Source organism: Pseudophryne corroboree, chromosome 6 (assembly GCF_028390025.1).
Source record: "Pseudophryne corroboree isolate aPseCor3 chromosome 6, aPseCor3.hap2, whole genome shotgun sequence".
In the NCBI taxonomy this organism is placed as follows: domain Eukaryota; kingdom Metazoa; phylum Chordata; class Amphibia; order Anura; family Myobatrachidae; genus Pseudophryne; species Pseudophryne corroboree.
Window position 1 is genome coordinate 105574332 of NC_086449.1, and position 24793 is coordinate 105599124.

Below are 24793 nucleotides of genomic sequence, written 5' to 3' on the forward strand. Positions count from 1 at the left end.
ATAGAAATCAAATTGAAAAAGGATGCCAAATCCCGTGAATCACCAAAATAAAACTTTAGTAAATGTTGCCCCTGGTCTCCCTGAGTTAATCACTTTATTACTTTCATGTAAGAGAACCTCAATTAGAATTTACTAGACTCTTGTTTCACTGTCTCCTCCTTCCCCTCTATCATTTTCCTAACAGGCCCTCTTCCCCCTCCACCCACCTGGAGCCATTGTACCCCTCCCTCCCCTCTCCCCTTTTTCCCTGTAACTTTTCCTCCCTTTGTATTTGAAACATTTCATGAAATATCTTCACAATAAATACATCTAATTTATGTGACAGTACTTTAAAATCTAAAGAGTTCATTTGTATGTAAAGATACACAGCATAAAGGTAGTACACATTAATTATGGTATTGTAAATTCACAATATTATATTAATTCCTTCATCACAGTAAAGTGAGCAAGAACAATGGCCCTCATTCCGAGTTGTTCGCTCGTTATTTTCCTTTGCATCGGTGCGATTTTCCGCTAACTGCGCATGCGCAATGTACGCACTGCGGCTGCGCCAAGTAAATTTGCTAAGAAGTTTGGTATTTTACTCACGGCATTACGAGGTTTTTTCATAGTTCTGGTGATCGTAATGTGATTGACAGGAAGTGGGTGTTTCTGGGCGGAAACTGGCCGTTTTATGGGAGTGTGTGAAAAAACGCTGCCGTTTCTGGGAAAAACACGGGAGTGGCTGGAGAAACGGGGGAGTGTCTGGGCGAACGCTGGGTGTGTTTGTGACGTCAAACCAGGAACGACAAGCACTGAACTGATCGCACTGGAAGAGTAAGTCTCGAGCTACTCAGAAACTGCAAAGAAAAATCTTTTCGCAATATTGCGAATACTTCGTTCGCAATTCTGCTAAGCTAAGATTCACTCCCAGAGGGCGGCGGCTTAGCGTGTGCACTACTGCGAAAAGTGGCTAGCGAGCGAACTCGGAATGAGGGCCAATGCTTCTAAACCTCCAAATGCTTCTTTTCCACTGAAAAATTAGTAAACGTGACGGGGAGACGTCTAAAGAGGTCTGGTGCCCATAGCAACCAATCAGATTCTAGCTTTCATTTTTCTAGAACTTTCTCTAAAATGATAGCTAGAATTTGCTTGGATGCTATGGGCTCCTCTCTAGGAGGGTTGATGGCTCTCACACCATGGACACACTGATAACAGGGGCTTAGTTTATAGAGTATAGAACAATGGTCACTTACTAGATTTACCAGTGGTCCTCCAGAATTTCCATACTGTGAAAAAGAACAGAAAAATTTAATTGTCCAGAAATAAAAGAACCAAAACTAGATACAAATACAAGTAGAGTATAATGATCTCCAAGTTCCCATATTTATATATCATACTTGCCTGTTCTCCCACAAGTGCCGGGAGACTCACGATTTATCAGGCAGTATCCTGCACTCACAGAAGAGTGTCCAGATCTCCCACATCCCGCCCACTTCCTAGTGAAGCGACCAGAATGAGATCATACAGGGAATTGCGGTGCTGTGAGGAGGGGGCAGGGCTAAATTATGCACATTCATGTCATTTAGCCCCACCCTCTGCCCGCAGGCATGCAAATCACAGCATTTTGTGGGTGGGTCCTAGTGATGTGCAGCCGAAGCCCCTCCCCCCCCCCCCCCCCCCTTCCCCCACAGTGGCAAGATGTATCTGCTCTCTGAGCTTCACCCGGAGAGGAGCATGTGAATCTTGTCAAGTATGTTATATATATTTCATTATTGTACTTACATTAATAATGGCATCTGTCTGGATGTAATCCATGTCAGAATCTTTCAGCCCCAGTTCCTTGCCGCCTCGTTGGGTGGTGCTGATGATCCCAGTTGTCACAGTATTCTGTAGAGAGAATGGGCTACCAAGAGCAACCACAAATTCTCCAGGTCTGAGGTCAGATGATCTTCCCAGCATGAGAACCGGGAGCGGAGCCTGGAAAATTAGAATTTACAATGCTTGTTTCAACTTAGTACAGAGCCTACAACAACAGAAAGCAAGAATGGAGGGGAATGTGTTTATTGCTCATCAGGAAATGAAAGGTGTAACTTGAGGATATAATTTTAGTACCCACACCAATTATTATATTCCCATGCTTGCTACTACACAGCACACTAAAAATAATAAATTACAGAATATATTAAAGACAACCAACAACCTCAGCACACAGATAACCTAATATGTATGATAATGCAGCTAATTAATTAATTAATTAGGAACCAGTACACTTATGACTATTGGTCATAAAGTGCCTCAGTGATGTCACCAAATCTTTATCTTCATAATCTTTATGAAATGAATGATAGGCTTTATGAAATGAATCAGAGCCGGCCATAGGCATAGGCAAACTAGGCAATTGCCTAGGGCATTTGATATGCCTAGGGGCATAAGCAGCTTCTGCTGATTAAAATGATATGCGGCATGCCTATATTCTGTGTGTAGCATTTCATATGCAGATACAGCCACAGTCTCACACAGTATATAGGCATGCTGCATATCATTTTAATCAGCAGACGCTGCTTGTGCATCCTAGCCACATAGCAATGCAAATAAGATGCATTTTCATGAAAAAAATTTGCCCGACATTAGCATTGAGGCAAGACTTATGAGGACACATCTGTATCCAAGCAGAGGCAGAGGTCACAGTGTTAGTGGCAGTGTGAGTGCTGTGTGCATTTGAGTGGGTTGGTTGTGCAGTAGTGTTCGGAATATGTGTAAGGATCATTATGTGTGTCGTGTAAAAATGTATTAATAATGTGCAACATATGTATAAGGGGAACTATGTGTGTTATGTGTATAAGGGCATTAATAATGTGCGCATATGTATAACAGGGTACTACTGTATGTTTGTCATTATGTGTATAGGGATACTAATAATGTGCAGCAAATGTGTAGGGGGCACTATGTGTGTCATTATGTGTATAAGGGCATTAACAATGTGCGGCATATGTGTAATGGAACTACTGTATGTGTGTCATTATGTGTATAAGGGCATTAATAATGTGCGGCATATGTGTAAGGGACATTACGTGTAAAAGGGCATTAATAAAGGTTGTCATAATGTGTAAGGCGCATTATGTTTATAAGGACATTAATAATGTGTATCATATGTGTAAGGGGCATTACTGTGTGGAATTGTGTATAAATGCATTACTAATGTGTGGCATTATGTGTATAAGGTGCTCTACTATGTGGCGTTGCATATAGAAAGGGCACTACTGTGTCGTCTAATGTGAATAAAGAGCAATAGGGTGTGGTGTAATGTTAATAAGGAGCAATTCAGTGTGATGTAATGTGAATAAGGGGCTCTACTGTAATGAGTAACGTTTATAAGGTAAAGTGGTACAGGTTGAGTCTCCCTTATCCAAAATGCTTGGGACCAGAGGTATTTTGGATATGGGATTTTTCCGTATTTTGGAATAATTGCATACCATAATGAGATATCATGGTGATGGGACCTAAATCTAAGCACAGAATGCATTTATGTTACATATACACCTTATACACACAGCCTGAAGGTAATTTTAGCCAATATTTTTTATAACTTTGTGCATTAAACAAAGTGTGTGTACATTCACACAATTCATTTATGTTTCATATACACCTTATACACACAGCCTGAAGGTCATTTAATACAATATTTTTAATAACTTTGTGTATTAAACAAAGTTTGTGTACATTGAGCCATCAAAAAACAAAGGTTTCACTATCTAACTCTCTCTCAAAAAAGTCCGTATTTCGGAATATTCCGTATTTCGGAATATTTGGATATGGGATACTCAACCTGTACTACTGTGTGATGTAATATGAATTATGGACACTATCGCATGATTAAATGTGAATAAAGTTGCAGTACTGTGTGGCGTAATTGGAATTGGGGTTACTATTGTGTGGCCATGCCCCTTGCCAGCAAAAACACACCCCTTTTTGGGCTGTGCACCAAATGTGCGAACGGTTCCTATTTAAAATATAGGGGGTACAAACACCAAAATAAGGACTGCTATGGATGAGGGGTGATGGTCCTGGGAAAGAGGTTCAAGGTCAGAGGCGGAACCAGCGGTGGTGCTAGGGGGCACCAGCCAAAATCTTGCCTAGGGCATCATATTGGCTAGGACCGGCTCTGAAATGAATGATTGGCGCCACTGTTACTAGGTGATGGGTTTCTCTCTGACACTCACATCTGGGTCAATCTTGATCAGAGCTATATCCGACTTTTGATCAATGTCCTTCACTTTAGCATCATAATGAGCACCGTCTTTCACTTCTACTTTTATCCTCTGCTTGTTTGTGAGGACATGCGCATTTGTCACTATGAGTCCATCTTCAGACACGATAAACCCGGAGCCGCTGGACACAGCCATCTCCTGACCAGTGAATGGTGACCTGCGGCAGCAAAACAATTGCCCATTTTACAGTATTCGGAAACATTCAACAGACCAGTTATTTTTTTTCGGGAATTAAGAGCAGTGATATCCCAGCAATCATAACTAAGCATAAAGGTGTTTAGGTTAATATTTGGATTAATTATTAGGGATCATAGGAAAAAATATTGTGTGAACTATCTGCCTCACATTTGGCTGCACAATGATGTTTCACAGGTGGAATTTGGTCATACATCCTACAGAGTTCTACGCCAAGTGCATTACTCAGTAAACTGAATAGAACGTCACCCCCTTCCACCACCTGCTCTGTTCATACACTATAAAATCAGCAAAATGGCACATTCTCCATGAGCACATGCGTGCCTGATTCAAGCCACAGAAGTACCACGTTTGACAACAGGGGCAGGAGTCTGCTGTCATACAACTGGATGTGAGTAAAGTTTTCTAAGAGAACTCAACCAAAGTGCTTAATGGACAAGAAAGTAAAAATGGACACCCCCATTAACTAACATTACGCAGCCACATACGAATAGTTACCTATGGATTATGTCTCACAGTAATGACAGCTATCGGCTTTATCACTTTTTTGGACAGATGAACTAAGCCCTTAAAAATTATAAATTGCACAGCGATAAAGCACCAACCAACCATCTCCTAACTGTCATTTTTCAAACGCAGCCTGTAATATGACAGTTAGGAGCTGGTTGGTTGGTGCTTTATCACTTTCATATAGGTGACATATCACAGCTGGCATAACGGTATTCATCTCATAGTTGTGAGAACCAAAACTGAACTCATGTGATGTCCTATAGAGAAGGCTATTATAAAACATGGAGTGGACTCTTACAGGTCACCAAGGGGCATACGTATGTATCAAAGTTTGGAGAGAGATAAAGTACCAATCAATCAGCTCCCATGATTTTTCAAACACCGCCTGTAACATGGAGCTACTTGGTTGGTACTTTATCTCTCTCCAAGCTCTGATACAGCCGCCTCACTAACTATATATTGGTGATCTGTATAATAGACATGTCATGCATTCAGCAGTTCATACGCAGTGACGTGCGGTGGGGTGAGGCAGAGCCTTTCCTGCCATACTAACGTTTGTGCCAAAGTATATGAAAAATACAAAAAATTTGTTTGAAATATCTTCTTTGCATTATTCTAATATTTTTTATAGCCAAAACTCTAGAGTGAAAAGTCTATGGCAGGGGAGACAGTGCCTCACCTGCTTATCTTCTCCGCACATCTCTGATTAACACTAATCAAATCTCCAGGAGTTTATACTGCTGCACCTGTGTATAATGCCCAGATGTACCCTTTGGCTCATATATTGCATGTAAATCTGGCTCTGGTGCTAGCCAGTGGCTCCTAAGCCATTTAGCTCACTGCATGTCCCTGGATCATAGGGTACGTGGTCTTGGACTGTAAAACCTATTTCCATTGTCTTGACCAGCCCAACAGAAAGGAGACAATAGAATGACTTTGGGGGTAATTCAGAGTTGATCACAGCAGCAAATTTGTTAGCTAATGGGTAAAACCATGTGCACTGCAGGGGGGAAGGGGGGCAGATGTAACATGTGCAGAGAGAGTTAGATTTGGGTGGGGTGTGTTCAAACTGAAATCTAAATTGCAATGTAAAAATAAAGCAGCCTCTATTTACCCTGCACAGAAACAAAATACCCCACCCAAATCTAACTCTCTCTGCACATGTTATATCTGCCCCCCCCTGCAGTGCACATGGGGCCTAATTCAGGCCTGATCGCTGCTGTGTGATTTCGCACAGCAGCCGATCAGGTCTGAACTGCGCATGCACTGACGCCACAGTGCGCCGGCGCATGCTAGACAGCCGATGGCCATCTCAGCCCAGCGATCGCCTCTGCCTGAATGACAGGCAGAGGCGCGAGGGGGCTGGGCGGGCGGTGTTTGTCTCCGTTTTGGGACCGTGGCCCGGGCAATGCAGGTGACCTGGACAGCGACGGATAGCTCCCTGCCAGGAGCTGCGCAGGTAGGGAGCTACTCGTCAAGTACAAAAGAATCTCCGCTGTGCGATGTTTTTGTACTTGTGCGGGGGGGGGGGGGGGTAGGGCCAGACACGCGGGCCGGACTAGCCCTGTGCTGGGCGTCCCCCCCGCATGTCTGAGTAACTGATCGTAGCCGTGCAAAATTTTGCACAGCTACGATCAGGTCTGAATTAGGCCCATGGTTTTGCTCTTCAGCTAACAAATTTGCTGCTACGATCAGGTCTGAATTACCCCCTTAGTTCTCGTGAGCATGCACTACACACATGACTATTTATTTCATTAACACCACATGAATGACTGCCATAGAATGTTACCTTCTAAACAGTTCCAGATGCACAACAGCCGGGGCAATCTTCTGCACCACATCAGCTATGAAATTAAACTTGTATCTCAGGCTGTCAGGGTAACTTGAACCTTAGAAGAAATAGTTATAAAGCTGTTAATTTGCCAGATACATAAAGATAGATAATTTCAGAGGAATATACATCACAGTGTTTTTAGTCTAATTTGGTTTTGCAGTCTGATGCAGAATTGGAAGTAAATCATGTGTATGTTGTTCCTGAACAAAAAAAAGGTGTATATTTGGCCGAGTTACATGGATATTGCATCAGGTCCACTCATACTGTGGTATTAGCGCTCACACTGTATGATTGGCAGTTCTACTGACACACCCTCTCTGCGATTGACCTACACGAGCATGTGTGGTTACAGCACAGTGGCATCTCTCAGCAGTATGTGTAGATACTAATTCGCTCTGCAAATATGCTTAGAACAATCAGATTCATTTTATACAGACTCTGGGGTATATTTACTAACATTCGTAATTTTCGGAAAAAGGTCAAAGTTCAATCACGAATGAAATCGAAAGTGTAAAACTGCAACTTTTTGAATTTATTACGACTAATTTACTAAGCTGTCGTATTCGGAATTTTCATTTGTTCCGATGTCGATGTCATTCGTGTTTTTTTTACCTTTTTTACGGCAGTGATTAGCAAAACACTGCCGACTTTTTCAAAATGAATCTCGGCCGGATCTGTGTGATCCGTGCTGGGGTTCATTTTTTTTTTTTTTTAAATAAACACTGTAAAACGGAGAAAAAAAAATGCGTGGGGTCCCCCCTCCTAAGCATAACCAGCCTCGGGCTCTTTGTGCCGACCCTGGTTGCAGAAATATGGGGAAAAAAATGACAGGGGTTCCCCCATATTTAAGCAACCAGCATCGGGCTCTGCGCCTGGTCCTGGTTCCAAAAATACGGGGGACAAAAAGAGTAGGGGTCCCCCGTATTTCTAAAACCAGCACCGGGCTCCACTAGCTGGACAGATAATGCCACAGCCGGGGGTCACTTTTATATAGTGCCCTGCGGCCGTGGCATCAAAAATCCAACTAGTCACCCCTGGCCGGGGTACCCTGGGGGAGTGGGGGCCCCTTCAATCAAGGGGTTCCCCCCCCCAGCCACCCAAGGGCCAGGGGTGAAGCCCGAGGCTATCCCCCCCCCATCCAATAGGCTGCGGATGGGGGGCTGATAGCCTTTTTGTAAAAGTGATTGATATTGTTTTTAGTAGCAGTACTACAAGGCCCAGCAAGCCTCCCCCGCATGCTGGTACTTGAAGAACCACAAGTACCAGCATGCGGCGGAAAAACGGGCCCGCTGGTACCTGTAGTACTACTACTAAAAAAATACCCAAAAAAAGACAATACACACACACCTTGAAAGTAAAGTTTTATTACATCCATCCACACAAACATACATACATACTTACCTTATGTTCACACGCAGGTCGGTCCTCTTGTCCAGTAGAATCCATGGGGTACCTGTTGAATAAATTATACTCACCAGATCCAGGGTACCAGGCTCCTCGGATAATCCTTTTGTAATCCACGTACTTGATTAAAAAAATAAAACGGAGACCCGAGCCACGCACTGAAAGGGGACCCATGTTTTCACATGGGTCCCCTTTCCCCGAATGCCAGAAACCCACTCTGACTTCTGTCTAAGTGGGTTTCTTCAGCCAATCAGGGAGCGCCACGTTGTGGCACCCTCCTGATCGGCTGTGTGCTCCTGTACTGACTGACAGGCGGCACACGGCAGTGTTACAATGTAGCGCCTATGCGCTCCATTGTAACCAATGGTGGGAACTTTCTGCTCAGCGGTTGACCGAAAGTGACCTCACCGCTGAGCAGAAAGTTCCCACCATTGGTTACAATGGAGCGCATAGGCGCTACATTGTAACACTGCCGTGTGCCGCCTGTCAGACAGTACAGGAGCACACAGCCGATCAGGAGGGTGCTACAACGTGGCGCTCCCTGATTGGCTGAAGAAACCCACTTATACAGGAGTCAGAGTGGGTTTCTGGCATTCGGGGAAAGGGGACCCATGTGAAAACATGGGTCCCCTTTCAGTGCGTGGCTCGGGTCTCCGTTTTATTTTTTTAATCAAGTACGTGGATTACAAAAGGATTATCCGAGGAGCCTGGTACCCTGGATCTGGTGAGTATAATTTATTCAACAGGTACCCCATGGATTCTACTGGACAAGAGGACCGACCTGCGTGTGAACATAAGGTAAGTATGTCTGTATGTTTGTGTGGATGGATGTAATAAAACTTTACTTTCAAGGTGTGTGTGTATTGTCTTTTTTTGGGTATTTTTTTAGTAGTAGTACTACAGGTACCAGCGGGCCCGTTTTTCCGCCGCATGCTGGTACTTGTGGTTCTCCAAGTACCAGCATGCGGGGGAGGCTTGCTGGGCCTTGTAGTTCTGCTACTAAAAACAATAGCAATCACTTTTACAAAAAGGCTATCAGCCCCCCATCCGCAGCCTATTGGATGGGGGGGACAGCCTCGGGCTTCACCCCTGGCCCTTGGGTGGCTGGGGGGGGGGACCCCTTGATTGAAGGGGTCCCCACTCCCCCAGGGTACCCCGGCCAGGGGTGACTAGTTGGATATTTGATGCCACGGCCGCAAGGCACTGTATAAAAGTGACCCCCGGCTGTGGCATTATCTGTCCAGCTAGTGGAGCCCGGTGCTGGTTTCAAAAATATGGGGGACCCCTACTCTTTTTGTCCCCCGTATTTTTGGAACCAGGACCAGGCGCAGAGCCCGATGCTGGTTGCTTAAATATGGGGGAACCCCTGTCATTTTCTTTCCCATATTTCTGCAACCAGGATCGGCTCAAAGAGCCCGAGGCTGGTTATGCTTAGGAGGGGGGACCCCACGCAATTTTTTTTCAAAAAATTAACACTTTCCCACCCCTTTCCACTGATATACATGCACGGATCTCATGGATCCGTGCATGCCTATCCAATCACGGCTCAAAAAAGCAGGTCTGGTTTTTTTTAGCACTTTTTTACGAGTTGTATTTTTTCACGGCAGTGTTTTTTTTTTTTTTTTGCTTTGCACTTCTTAGTAAATGACCGAGATTCATACTTAAACAGCCGCGTTTTGACCGATGGTGTATTCATTCGTATTTTTTTTGTTGGACTTCAAAAAAAATACGAATGCCCTCATCACTGCCGAGATTTGAGTTTAGTAAATGACCGAGATGACACTTTGAAGAAAAAACGGCATATCGGTCAAAATCGGGACCTTAGTAAATATACCCCAGGGTCTCTGTCTAAACAACTTTGTACTATACCAAGAATGTTCCTGACTATAAATTTATTCTCAAATGTTGCATATTGAAGAAAACATATCCAGCATTAATGTTCCTTCTCCCTATGAACATATTTGGGAAATGGGTTGCACAGAGGATGATATTATTTCGGTCGCTAAACTCCACAGGGACTACCGCTAACCTTATAATCACAGAAGGCGTGTTCATTCTTATACCTATTTCTTAGCAATAAACAATGATGATACTATCACTCACTATTTTTAGAGATGAGCGCCTGAAATTTTTCGGGTTTTGTGTTTTGGTTTTGGGTTCGGTTCCGCGGCCGTGTTTTGGGTTCGAACGCGTTTTGGCAAAACCTCACCGAATTTTTTTTGTCGGATTCGGGTGTGTTTTGGATTCGGGTGTTTTTTTCAAAAAACACTAAAAAACAGCTTAAATCATAGAATTTGGGGGTCATTTTGATCCCAAAGTATTATTAACCTCAAAAACCATAATTTACACTCATTTTCAGTCTATTCTGAATACCTCACAATATTATTTTTAGTCCTAAAATTTGCACCGAGGTCGCTGTGTGAGTAAGATAAGCGACCCTAGTGGCCGACACAAACACCGGGCCCATCTAGGAGTGGCACTGCAGTGTCACGCAGGATGTCCCTTCCAAAAAACCCTCCCCAAACAGCACATGACGCAAAGAAAAAAAGAGGCGCAATGAGGTAGCTGTGTGAGTAAGATTAGCGACCCTAGTGGCCGACACAAACACCGGGCCCATCTAGGAGTGGCACTGCAGTGTCACGCAGGATGGCCCTTCCAAAAAACCCTCCCCAAACAGCACATGACGCAAAGAAAAAAAGAGGCGCAATGAGGTAGCTGTGTGAGTAAGATTAGCGACCCTAGTGGCCGACACAAACACCGGGCCCATCTAGGAGTGGCACTGCAGTGTCACGCAGGATGTCCCTTCCAAAAAACCCTCCCCAAACAGCACATGACGCAAAGAAAAAAAGAGGCGCAATGAGGTAGCTGTGTGAGAAAGATAAGCGACCCTAGTGGCCGACACAAACACCGGGCCCATCTAGGAGTGGCACTGCAGTGTCACGCAGGATGTCCCTTCCAAAAAACCCTCCCCAATCAGCACATGATGCAAAGAAAAGAAAAAAGAGGTGCAAGATGGAATTATCCTTGGGCCCTCCCACCCACCCTTATGTTGTATAAACAAAACAGGACATGCACACTTTAACCAACCCATCATTTCAGTGACAGGGTCTGCCACACGACTGTGACTGATATGACGGGTTGGTTTGGACCCCCCCCAAAAAAGAAGCAATTAATCTCTCCTTGCACAAACTGGCTCTACAGAGGCAAGATGTCCACCTCATCTTCACCCTCCGATATATCACCGTGTACATCCCCCTCCTCACAGATTATCAATTCGTCCCCACTGGAATCCACCATCTCAGCTCCCTGTGTACTTTGTGGAGGCAATTGCTGCTGGTCAATGTCTCCGCGGAGGAATTGATTATAATTCATTTTAATGAACATCATCTTCTCCACATTTTCTGGATGTAACCTCGTACGCCGATTGCTGACAAGGTGAGCGGCGGCACTAAACACTCTTTCGGAGTACACACTTGTGGGAGGGCAACTTAGGTAGAATAAAGCCAGTTTGTGCAAGGGCCTCCAAATTGCCTCTTTTTCCTGCCAGTATAAGTACGGACTGTGTGACGTGCCTACTTGGATGCGGTCACTCATATAATCCTCCACCATTCTATCAATGTTGAGAGAATCATATGCAGTGACAGTAGACGACATGTCCGTAATCGTTGTCAGGTCCTTCAGTCCGGACCAGATGTCAGCATCAGCAGTCGCTCCAGACTGCCCTGCATCACCGCCAGCGGGTGGGCTCGGAATTCTGAGCCTTTTCCTCGCACCCCCAGTTGCGGGAGAATGTGAAGGAGGAGATGTTGACAGGTCGCGTTCCGCTTGACTTGACAATTTTGTCACCAGCAGGTCTTTCAACCCCAGCAGACCTGTGTCTGCCGGAAAGAGAGATCCAAGGTAGGCTTTAAATCTAGGATCGAGCACGGTGGCCAAAATGTAGTGCTCTGATTTCAACAGATTGACCACCCGTGAATCCTTGTTAAGCGAATTAAGGGCTGCATCCACAAGTCCCACATGCCTAGCGGAATCGCTCCCTTTTAGCTCCTTCTTCAATGCCTCCAGCTTCTTCTGCAAAAGCCTGATGAGGGGAATGACCTGACTCAGGCTGGCAGTGTCTGAACTGACTTCACGTGTGGCAAGTTCAAAGGGCATCAGAACCTTGCACAACGTTGAAATCATTCTCCACTGCACTTGAGACAGGTGCATTCCACCTCCTATATCGTGCTCAATTGTATAGGCTTGAATGGCCTTTTGCTGCTCCTCCAACCTCTGAAGCATATAGAGGGTTGAATTCCACCTCGTTACCACTTCTTGCTTCAGATGATGGCAGGGCAGGTTCAGTAGTTTTTGGTGGTGCTCCAGTCTTCTGTACGTGGTGCCTGTACGCCGAAAGTGTCCCGCAATTTTTCTGGCCACCGACAGCATCTCTTGCACGCCCCTGTCGTTTTTTAAAAAATTCTGCACCACCAAATTCAAGGTATGTGCAAAACATGGGACGTGCTGGAATTTGCCCATATTTAATGCACACACAATATTGCTGGCGTTGTCCGATGCCACAAATCCACAGGAGAGTCCAATTGGGGTAAGCCATTCCGCGATGATCTTCCTCAGTTGCCGTAAGAGGTTTTCAGCTGTGTGCGTATTCTGGAAAGCGGTGATACAAAGCGTAGCCTGCCTAGGAAAGAGTTGGCGTTTGCGAGATGCTGCTACTGGTGCCGCCGCTGCTGTTCTTGCGGCGGGAGTCCATACATCTACCCAGTGGGCTGTCACAGTCATATAGTCCTGACCCTGCCCTGCTCCACTTGTCCACATGTCCGTGGTTAAGTGGACATTGGGTACAACTGCATTTTTTAGGACACTGGTGAGTCTTTTTCTGACGTCCGTGTACATTCTCGGTATCGCCTGCCTAGAGAAGTGGAACCTAGATGGTATTTGGTAACGGGGGCACACTGCCTCAATAAATTGTCTAGTTCCCTGTGAACTAACGGCGGATACCGGACGCACGTCTAACACCAACATAGTTGTCAAGGACTCAGTTATCCGCTTTGCAGTAGGATGACTGCTGTGATATTTCATCTTCCTCGCAAAGGACTGTTGAACAGTCAATTGCTTACTGGAAGTAGTACAAGTGGGCTTACGACTTCCCCTCTGGGATGACCATCGACTCCCAGCGGCAACAACAGCAGCGCCAGCAGCAGTAGGCGTTACACGCAAGGATGCATCGGAGGAATCCCAGGCAGGAGAGGACTCGTCAGAATTGCCAGTGACATGGCCTGCAGGACTATTGGCATTCCTGGGGAAGGAGGAAATTGACACTGAGGGAGTTGGTGGGGTGGTTTGCGTGAGCTTGGTTACAAGAGGAAGGGATTTACTGGTCAGTGGACTGCTTCCGCTGTCACCCAAAGTTTTTGAACTTGTCACTGACTTATTATGAATGCGCTGCAGGTGACGTATAAGGGAGGATGTTCCGAGGTGGTTAACGTCCTTACCCCTACTTATTACAGCTTGACAAAGGGAACACACGGCTTGACACCTGTTGTCCGCATTTCTGGTGAAATACCTCCACACCGAAGAGCTGATTTTTTTGGTATTTTCACCTGGCATGTCAACGGCCATATTCCTCCCACGGACAACAGGTGTCTCCCCGGGTGCCTGACTTAAACAAACCACCTCACCATCAGAATCCTCCTGGTCAATTTCCTCCCCAGCGCCAGCAACACCCATATCCTCCTCATCCTGGTGTACTTCAACACTGACATCTTCAATCTGACTATCAGGAACTGGACTGCGGGTGCTCCTTCCAGCACTTGCAGGGGGCGTGCAAATGGTGGAAGGCGCATGCTCTTCACGTCCAGTGTTGGGAAGGTCAGGCATCGCAACCGACACAATTGGACTCTCCTTGTGGATTTGGGATTTCGAAGAATGCACAGTTCTTTGCTGTGCTGCTTTTGCCAGCTTGAGTCTTTTCATTTTTCTAGCGAGAGGCTGAGTGCTTCCATCCTCATGTGAAGCTGAACCACTAGCCATGAACATAGGCCAGGGCCTCAGCCGTTCCTTGCCACTCCGTGTGGTAAATGGCATATTGGCAAGTTTACGCTTCTCCTCCGACAATTTTATTTTAGGTTTTGGAGTCCTTTTTTTACTGATATTTGGTGTTTTGGATTTGACATGCTCTGTACTATGACATTGGGCATCGGCCTTGGCAGACGACGTTGCTGGCATTTCATCGTCTCGGCCATGACTAGTGGCAGCAGCTTCAGCACGAGGTGGAAGTGGATCTTGATCTTTCCCTAATTTTGGAACCTCAACATTTTTGTTCTCCATATTTTAATAGGCACAACTAAAAGGCACCTCAGGTAAACAATGGAGATGGATGGATTGGATACTAGTATACAATTATGGACGGGCTGCCGAGTGCCGACACAGAGGTAGCCACAGCCGTGAACTACCGCACTGTACTGTGTCTGCTGCTAATATATAGACTGGTTGATAAAGAGATAGTATACTCGTAACTAGTATGTATGTATAAAGAAAGAAAAAAAAACCACGGTTAGGTGGTATATACAATTATGGACGGGCTGCCGAGTGCCGACACAGAGGTAGCCACAGCCGTGAACTACCGCACTGTACTGTGTCTGCTGCTAATATATAGACTGGTTGATAAAGAGATAGTATACTCGTAACTAGTATGTATGTATAAAGAAAGAAAAAAAAACCACGGTTAGGTGGTATATACAATTATGGACGGGCTGCCGAGTGCCGACACAGAGGTAGCCACAGCCGTGAACTTCCGCACTGTACTGTGTCTGCTGCTAATATATAGACTGGTTGATAAAGAGATAGTATACTCGTAACTAGTATGTATGTATAAAGAAAGAAAAAAAAACCACGGTTAGGTGGTATATACAATTATGGACGGGCTGCCGAGTGCCGACACAGAGGTAGCCACAGCCGTGAACTACCGCACTGTACTGTGTCTGCTGCTAATATAGACTGGTTGATAAAGAGATAGTATACTCGTAACTAGTATGTATGTATAAAGAAAGAAAAAAAAACCACGGTTAGGTGGTATATACAATTATGGATGGGCTGCCGAGTGCCGACACAGAGGTAGCCACAGCCGTGAACTACCGCACTGTAATGTGTCTGCTACTAATATAGACTGGTTGATAAAGAGATAGTATACTACTAATATTATATATACTGGTGGTCAGGTCACTGGTCACTAGTCACACTGGCAGTGGCACTCCTGCAGCAAAAGTGTGCACTGTTTAATTTTAATATAATATTATGTACTCCTGGCTCCTGCTATAACCTATAACTGGCACTGCAGTAGTGCTCCCCAGTCTCCCCCACAATTATAAGCTGTGTGAGCTGAGCAGTCAGACAGATATATATAATATTATATATAGATATTATGATAATAGATGATGCAGCACACTGGCCTGAGCCTGAGCAGTGCACACAGATATGGTATGTGACTGAGTCACTGTGTGCTGTGTATCGCTTTTTTCAGGCAGAGAACGGATTATAAATAAAACTGGTGGTCACTAATCACTATCAGCAAAACTCTGCAGTGTACTGAGTACTCCTAATGCTCCCCAAAATTAGTAAATCAAGTGTCTCTCTAATCTATTCTAAACGGAGAGGACGCCAGCCACGTCCTCTCCCTATCAATCTCAATGCACGTGTGAAAATGGCGGCGACGCGCGGCTCCTTATATAGAATCCGAGTCTCGCGATAGAATCCGAGCCTCGCGAGAATCCGACAGCGTCATGATGACGTTCGGGCGCGCTCGGGTTAACCGAGCAAGGCGGGAAGATCCGAGTCGCTCGGACCCGTGAAAAAAAACATGAAGTTCTGGCGGGTTCGGATTCAGAGAAACCGAACCCGCTCATCTCTACTATTTATACAGTACAAATTAGTGATGTGCACCGGAAATTTTTCGGGTTTTGTGTTTAGGTTTTGGATTCGATTCCGCGGCCGTGTTTTTGATTCGGACGTGTTTTGGCAAAACCTCCCTGAACATTTTTTGTCGGATTGGGGTGTGTTTTGGATTCAGGTGTTTTTTTAACAAAAACCCTCAAAAACAGCTTAAATAATAGAATTCGGGGGTCATTTTGATCCCATAGTATTATTAACCTCAATAACCATAATTTCCACTCATTTCCAGTCTATTCTGAACACCTCACACCTTACAATATTATTTTTAATCCTACAATTTGCACCAAGGTCACTGGATGGCTAAGCTAAGCGACCCAAGTGGCCGACACAAACACCTGGCCCATCTAGGAGTGGCACTGCAGTGTCAGACAGGATGGCAGATTTAAAAAATAGTCCCCAAACAGCACATGATGCAAAGAAAAAAAGAGCTACAATGAGGTAGCTGTGTGACTAAGCTAAGCGACACAAGTGGCCGACACAAACACCTGGCCCATCTAGGAGTGGCACAGCAGTTTTCTAGCGAGAGGATGAGTGCTTCCATCCTCATGTGAATCTGAACCACTAGCCATGAACATAGGCCAGGGCCTCAGCCGTTCCTTGCCACTCCGTGTCGTAAATGGCATATTGACAAGTTTACGCTTTTCATCAGACGCTTTTAATTTTGATTTTTGGGTATTTTTGCTGAACTTTTGTAGTATACTTGACGACACAGAGGTAGAGCAGTGGACTACTGTACCGTACTGCTACATATATATACTGGTGGTCACAGCAACATTCTGCACTGTCCCCTCCTACTATATATACTGCGCACAACTAAAATGCAGCACAGGTATGGATGCATAGTATACTTGACGACACAGAGGTAGAGCAGTGGACTACTGTACCGTACTGCTATATATATACTGGTGGTCACAGCAACATTCTGCACTGTCCCCTCCTACTATATACTGCGCACAACTAAAATGCAGCACAGGTATGGATGCATAGTATACTTGACGACACAGAGGTAGAGCAGTGGACTACTGTACCGTACTGCTATATATATATATACTGGTGGTCACAGCAACATTCTGCACTGTCCCCTCCTACTATATACTGCGCACAACTAAAATGCAGCACAGGTATGGATGCATAGTGTACTTGACAACACAGAGGTAGAGCAGTGGACTACTGTACCGTACTGCTATATATATACTGGTGGTCACAGCAATATTCTGCACTGTCCCCTCCTACTATATACTGCGCACAACTAAAATGCAGCACAGGTATGGATGCATAGTATACTTGACGACACAGAGGTAGAGCAGTGGACTACTGTACCGTACTGCTATATATATACTGGTGGTCACAGCAACATTCTGCACTGTCCCCTCCTACTATATACTGCGCACAACTAAAATGCAGCACAGGTATGGATGCATAGTATACTTGACGACACAGAGGTAGAGCAGTGGACTACTGTACCGTACTGCTATATATATATATACTGGTGGTCACAGCAACATTCTGCACTGTCCCCTCCTACTATATACTGCGCACAACTAAAATGCAGCACAGGTATGGATGCATAGTGTACTTGACAACACAGAGGTAGAGCAGTGGACTACTGTACCGTACTGCTATATATATACTGGTGGTCACAGCAATATTCTGCACTGTCCCCTCCTACTATATACTGCGCACAACTAAAATGCAGCACAGGTATGGATGCATAGTATACTTGACGACACAGAGGTAGAGCAGTGGACTACTGTACCGTACTGCTATATATATACTGGTGGTCACAGCAACATTCTGCACTGTCCCCTCCTACTATATACTGCGCACAACTAAAATGCAGCACAGGTATGGATGCATAGTATACTTGACAACACAGAGGTAGAGCAGTGGACTACTGTATCGTACTGCTATATATATACTGGTGGTCACAGCAATATTCTGCACTGTCCCCTCCTACTATATACTGCGCACAACTAAAATGCAGCACAGGTATGGATGCATAGTATACTTGATGACACAGAGGTAGAGCAGTGGACTACTGTACCGTACTGCTATATATATACTGGTGGTCACAGCAACATTCTGCACTGTCCCCTCCTACTATATACTGCGCACAACTAAAATGCAGCACAGGTATGGATGCATAGTATACTTGACGACACAGAGGTAGTGCAGTGGACTACTGTATCGTACTGCTATATATATATATATATACTGGTGGTCAGCAAAATTCTGCACTGTCCTACTATATATACTGCGCACAACTAAAATGCAGCACAGGTATGGATGCACAGTATACTTGACAACACAGAGGTAGAGCAGTGGACTACTGTACCGTACTGCTATATATATATACTGGTGGTCACAGCAACATTCTGCACTGTCCCCTCCGACTATATATACTGCGCACAACTAAAATGCAGAACAGGTATGGATGCATAGTATACTTGACGACACAGAGGTAGAGCAGTGGACTACTGTACCGTACTGCTATATATATACTGGTGGTCACAGCAACATTCTGCACTGTCCCCTCCTACTATATACTGCGCACAACTAAAATGCAGCACAGGTATGGATGCATAGTATACTTGACGACACAGAGGTAGAGCAGTGGACTACTGTACCGTACTGCTATATATATATACATACTGGTGGTCACAGCAACATTCTGCACTGTCCCCTCCTACTATATACTGCGCACAACTAAAATGCAGCACAGGTATGGATGCATAGTATACTTGACAACACAGAGGTAGAGCAGTGGACTACTGTACCGTACTGCTATATATATACTGGTGGTCACAGCAACATTCTGCACTGTCCCCTCCTACTATATACTGCGCACAACTAAAATGCAGCACAGGTATGGATGCATAGTATACTTGACGACACAGAGGTAGAGCAGTGGACTACTGTACCGTACTGCTATATATATACTGGTGGTCACAGCAACATTCTGCACTGTCCCCTCCTACTATATACTGCGCACAACTAAAATGCAGCACAGGTATGGATGGATAGTATACTTGACGACACAGAGGTAGAGCAGTGGACTACTGTACCGTACTGCTATATATATACTGGTGGTCACAGCAACATTCTGCACTGTCCCCTCCTACTATATACTGCGCACAACTAAAATGCAGCACAGGTATGGATGCATAGTATACTTGACGACACAGAGGTAGTGCAGTGGACTACTGTATCGTACTGCTATATATATATATATATACTGGTGGTCAGCAAAATTCTGCACTGTCCTCCTACTATATATACTGCGCACAACTAAAATGCAGCACAGGTATGGATGCACAGTATACTTGACGACACAGAGGTAGAGCAGTGGACTACTGTACCGTACTGCTATATATATATACTGGTGGTCAGCAAAATTCTGCACTGTCCTCCTACTATACACTACAATGCAGCACAGATATGGAGCGTTTTTCAGACAGAAAACGTAGATATTTTCAGCACACTGAGTACAGATATTTGCAAGCACACTGAGCACAGATATTTGCAAGCACACTGAGCACAGATATTTGCAGCACACTGAACACAGAAACTGAGAGAACGCTGCACGTCCTCTCTCTATCATCTCCAATGCACGAGTGAAAATGGCGCCGACGCGTGGCTCCTTATATAGAATACGAATCTCGCGAGAATCCGTCAGCGGGATGATGACGTTCGGGCGCGCTCGGGTTAACCGAGCAAGGCGGGAAGATCCGAGTCTGCCTCGGAACCGTGTAAAATGGGTGAAGATCGGGGGGGTTCGGATCCCGAGGAACCGAACCCGCTCATTACTAGTACAAATACATTGTATAAAAAGGTTTTGCATGTGTTCATACAGAGGCGGATTTAGAGGAGGAGGCCATCACTCACCAGTGCATGCAATATGTATATCTCCAGGAAAATGGCACAATTTTCGCAACCAAAACTTCCTGTTGAATACAGTGGCCTCAGTGGAGAGGTACTGTAAGTATATAAGCGATAGGTGCCCCTGGACCTAGAGCCTGTGTGCACTGCGTGCTCAGCATTCATTATAGAATCACACATGTTCATGTTACATATGTAATATACAGTATCCTGTGCTTATATATAGTCCAAATTATATGAAATAAACAAAGATGTCCAATGCATGTCATTATATCTAGTGCCAGCTCTTCTCACACTCTAGCACAAGGCTAAACAATTACTATATATCAGTTGTATTCTCCAAATATAAACATTCAAAGCCAAATTAAACAAATGGATCAATGAATTATGCCCAACTGCTACCCTGGCATAGTGCCACTGTAGTGAGAAACCAGCCAGTATTATTATCATTATAATTATCTATACTGGATATTGAAGGGATCGTGAAAAAAACATATGACGTGAAAAAGAAGATAAAAATATCATGTTATGATGCCTCAGTCATATTTCGTAAAGGATAGGGGTTGGATGTAAACCTGACTATTTTTGCAATTTCTGTTGAAGACATGGGCACTGGAATGTCATGATTTGGACATATTTGCTGAATACTTGTCTGGATGTATAGATAAATGTTGATAACTGTATCACGTAACAATTGGGTTAAACCACCAATGATGACGCAGACCACACCTCTGTCAGCATATTACCATGGTTTTGGATGAAGATATATGTTTATTGTTTATTTTATACAATGCTCTAATTAATTTGCAATCCACTGGTGTGTGGTTTTTCCCTTGACACTTTGATACTATGGGGAAGGTTTATCAAAACTTGGAGAGAGATAAAATGCTAACCAATAAACTTGTCATTTTACAGGCTGTGTTTAAAAAATAGAAACATAGAAACAGAATTGGACAGCACATAAGAACCACTTGGCCCATCTAGTCTGCCTCTGTTTTTTTTTTTTTACCTTTTAGTAACCTCAACCCTATTTGATTCTTAGTTCACTAGTGTAAGGATATATTTATATCTATCCCAAGCATGTCTAAATTGCTCTACTGTTTTGGCTTCTACCACCTCTGATGGGAGGCTATTCCACCTATCCACTCTCCTTTTAGGAGCTGTTTAGTTGGTAATTTATCTCTCTCCACTTTATCTTTCTCCAAGCCTTCATAAGCCAACCCCCCCCACCCCCACCCCCCTCCCACCCCCCTCAATATCCTCCTATAATCTTGGTGACCTGACATACTTTATTTTTTCACTCACTCTTTTTATAATCTAATATTCAGGAGTCACTGAGTTATCAGTATGTACATGCATTATTTGTGGTAATACTGAAATGTCATAGAGGTGTGGGTGAAAGGAAAAATCACTATCACTTATATTGGTAGTGTTTCATCAGAATGCGGTTGGGATCCCAACAGTCAGAATACCAACAGATCCCCAAGGTAAGTACTGGGGTTAAGGCACTATGCGGAGGGCAAGGATTAGGCTGCAGGAGAATTGAAATGTCACTGATGCTGTCTGTCCATGGCTGCCTGCCGGTGCAATAGCTGTAAACAGCTGGTAACCTGACACTAAATCCACACCTGCTGGTAGCATACAAAGGGAGGTGAGAGGCTGCTGGAGGTACACAGGGGGAGTTGAGATGCTGCGGGGGGGAGGGAATAATGTGGCATAATGTGTAAGGGGTAATACTGTGTGGCATAATGTCATTACTATTGTTTGGCATAAAGAGTTGAAGGGGCATTACAGCATGTGGCATAATGTGTAAGGAGTACTACTACTGCATGACATAAGCTATATATATATATATATATATATATATATATATTTATATCCAGTGTCGGACTGGGGCATGACGGGCCCACCGGGGAAATACAGTGGTAGGGGCCCATTCTTAGAGGCTTGTCTAACCATTAGTGAATGGTCTGGGCCCCTTGATTAATTATATGTATAGTAAATACTGCTAGTGCATGCATGATAATGTACCAGATTAATAACAGCAGTGCCCTGTAGAAAATACACCATAGTCCTGTGCAGTATAATATAACATATTCATAATGTATAATTAAGAGGGTGGGCCCCCCAGGCAGTGGGGCCCACCGGTGGTTTCCCCTGTACCCCTATGGGCCAGTCCGAGCCTGTTTATATATATATATAAAAGGCAAAAAAGGAGATTAACTCACTGATTGACTCATCATGAAATCTCTTAAACCACAAGGCCTACAATCTTGACATTTAGCAGGTAGCTTCTCCTTAGGTCCCAGGTGCTTGCTAAGAACCAGTTTTACAAATGTCACTGTCCATCCACGGAAATCGCAAAAAATGTATGTATGTATGTATGTATGTATGTATGTATGTATGTATGTATGTATGTGTATATGTATGTTCCAGCCTAACTCCGGAATGCCTGCAGCAATTTACACCAAACTTGGTACACATATGACTTACAATCTGGGAACAAACACTGTGGGGGTAACACACCTCTAGCACCCCTAGGGGTGGGACAGCAGCACAGAGTATTTCAGGAGATAGCATAACTCTGGAATGCCTGGACCAATTTACCCAAAACTTGGTACACATATGACTTACAATCTGGGTACAAACACTGTGCGGGTAAGACACCCCTAGCACCCCTAGGGGTGGGACAGCAGCACAGAGTATTTCAGGAGACAGCATAACTCCGGAATGCCTGGACCAATTTACACCAAACTTGCTACACATACTGTATGACTTACACTCTGGAAACAAACACTGTGTGGGTAAGACACCCCTAGCACCCCTAGGGGTGGGACAGCAGCACAGAGTATTTCAGCAGACAGCATAACTCTTGAATGACTGGTGCAATTTACACCAAACTTGGTACACATATGACTTACAATCTGGGAACAAACACTGTGAAGGTAACATACCCCTAGCACCCCTAGGGGTGGGCCAGCAACACAGACTATATCAGGACATGCATTATATGTCAATGATGACAGGGCTGCATGTGACAGTGGCAGTGACATAATGTGAGGAGGGGAATGGAGGTAGCAGGAAGCCACACACTGAGAGTTATATAGTGGGAGGAGCAGGGTCCCTAGCAGCACATAATATATTAGGAGATGCATGATATGTCAATGATGACAGGGCTGCATGTGATATAATGTGAGGAGGAGAATGGAGGTAGCAGGAAGCCACACACTGAGAGTTATATAGTGGAAGTAGCAGGGTCCCCCAGCAGCACAGAGTATATCAGGAGATGCATTATGTGCTGCGCTAAGAAACTGTAAATAAATCAATCATTTCACAGGGGCACTGACATGATGTGAGGAGGGGAATGGAGGCAGTAGGAAGCCACAGACTGAGAGTTGTATAGTGGGAAGAGCAGGGTCCCTTGGGGGGACCAAAAAGGGGTCTGGCCACTACATAAAGTGGGTCAGGGAAGCAAGATATGCCTATATACTAGATCTCCAACCAACGTAAATTAACGAACAACTAGAATTCTAATTTACCATCCTCATCCCGCCGTAGCGAAGCACGGGTATTCAGCTAGTGTGTTATAAGGGGCACTACTACTGTGTGTCATAATGTGTATAAGTGGTACTACTGTGTGGCATAACCCTGAATGGACTCTGTGTAGCATAACTTGAGTGGGATCTACTCTGTGGCGTAACAAGAATAAGGGGCACTACTGTATTGTGTAATGTGACTAACGGGTACTACTGTGCAGTGTAATGTGACTAAGGCGCACTACTCTGTAGCATAATTTGATTTGGGGTAATATTGTGTGGTAATGTCCCTTTCCAGCGAGACCACACCTGTTTTTTCTGCGCGCGCTCTCCCTATTTCAATTCTGGAGGGGGGCACCAATGCTCTTTATGTATACAGGGCACCAAATGTGTAGCTATGCTTGGTGTGCACAGATGTGTCTTCCTTTGTGTTCAGCAGCCCTGCCCTAAAAAGTTCCTACATCAACACTACCTAATCCTCTACAGCTGCTAAGCCAGGGCTTGGTCAATTGGGAAAAAGTTTTTTTTTTTTCTTTACACAATGAAATGCAAACTTTACCTAACAGAACCAACCAAACACCGACTATGGTACATGTTTGAATCCCCTGCAGAATGAGCAGTATTCTGTGTATGTTAATACAGAGAATGATGTACACTTTTATATTGTTCTAAAATGAATATTTGTAAGAAAATAAACTAAGAAGTAGGAGGAGTCAGAAAGAGATAAGGGGAGGGGTCTATTCCAGGACCAGATGCTGACGCAAGGTGGGCCTGTGTGCTTTAAATGCCAGAGCATATTTTTAGGCCCATTCCGGCCTTGGAAGGAGGACTTGTGACTGTCCATCAATTAACTGATGTTAAGAATTTAAAAAAAAAACTTTATTTATAAAATTCTAATACCATTTTCAATGTGTAAGAGATAAAGGTGTCTCTAAATTGTGCACTAATAAGTCACTAACAAATAATATAAACATTTTATTAAATCACAAATTAAAATAATTGAATATTTCTATTACATATGTTTAAAAACAAATGTTTGTATTGAAATTGAAAGTGTATAGAGGAAAATTAGTGACATTTGTAAAACATTTCTCAACTGTCTACCTGTCTCGTGCTTCTTTTTATGTATCTTATATGTTTGCTTGTCATATATGTTTGTAATGGAATAATTATGTTCTAATATTGCTGCAATCCAACTAAATTATAATACAAAGCAGAGCTATCCCTGAAATGATCTA

General features: G+C 44.2%; 1 protein-coding gene across 1 annotated transcript in view; it reads right to left on the reverse strand.

Annotated features, from left to right (window-relative positions):
• The window catches only part of HTRA4 (HtrA serine peptidase 4), a 110506-nt gene that overhangs the window by 30866 nt on the left and 54847 nt on the right, over nt 1-24793 (reverse strand). The window contains exons 2-5 of the mRNA XM_063931605.1: nt 6745-6844; nt 4203-4407; nt 1765-1959; nt 1236-1268 (exon numbers count right to left, since the gene is read on the reverse strand). Of these exons, the coding sequence (XP_063787675.1) occupies nt 1236-1268; nt 1765-1959; nt 4203-4407; nt 6745-6844 (533 nt within the window). The remainder of the gene's footprint in view (nt 1-1235; nt 1269-1764; nt 1960-4202; nt 4408-6744; nt 6845-24793) is intronic.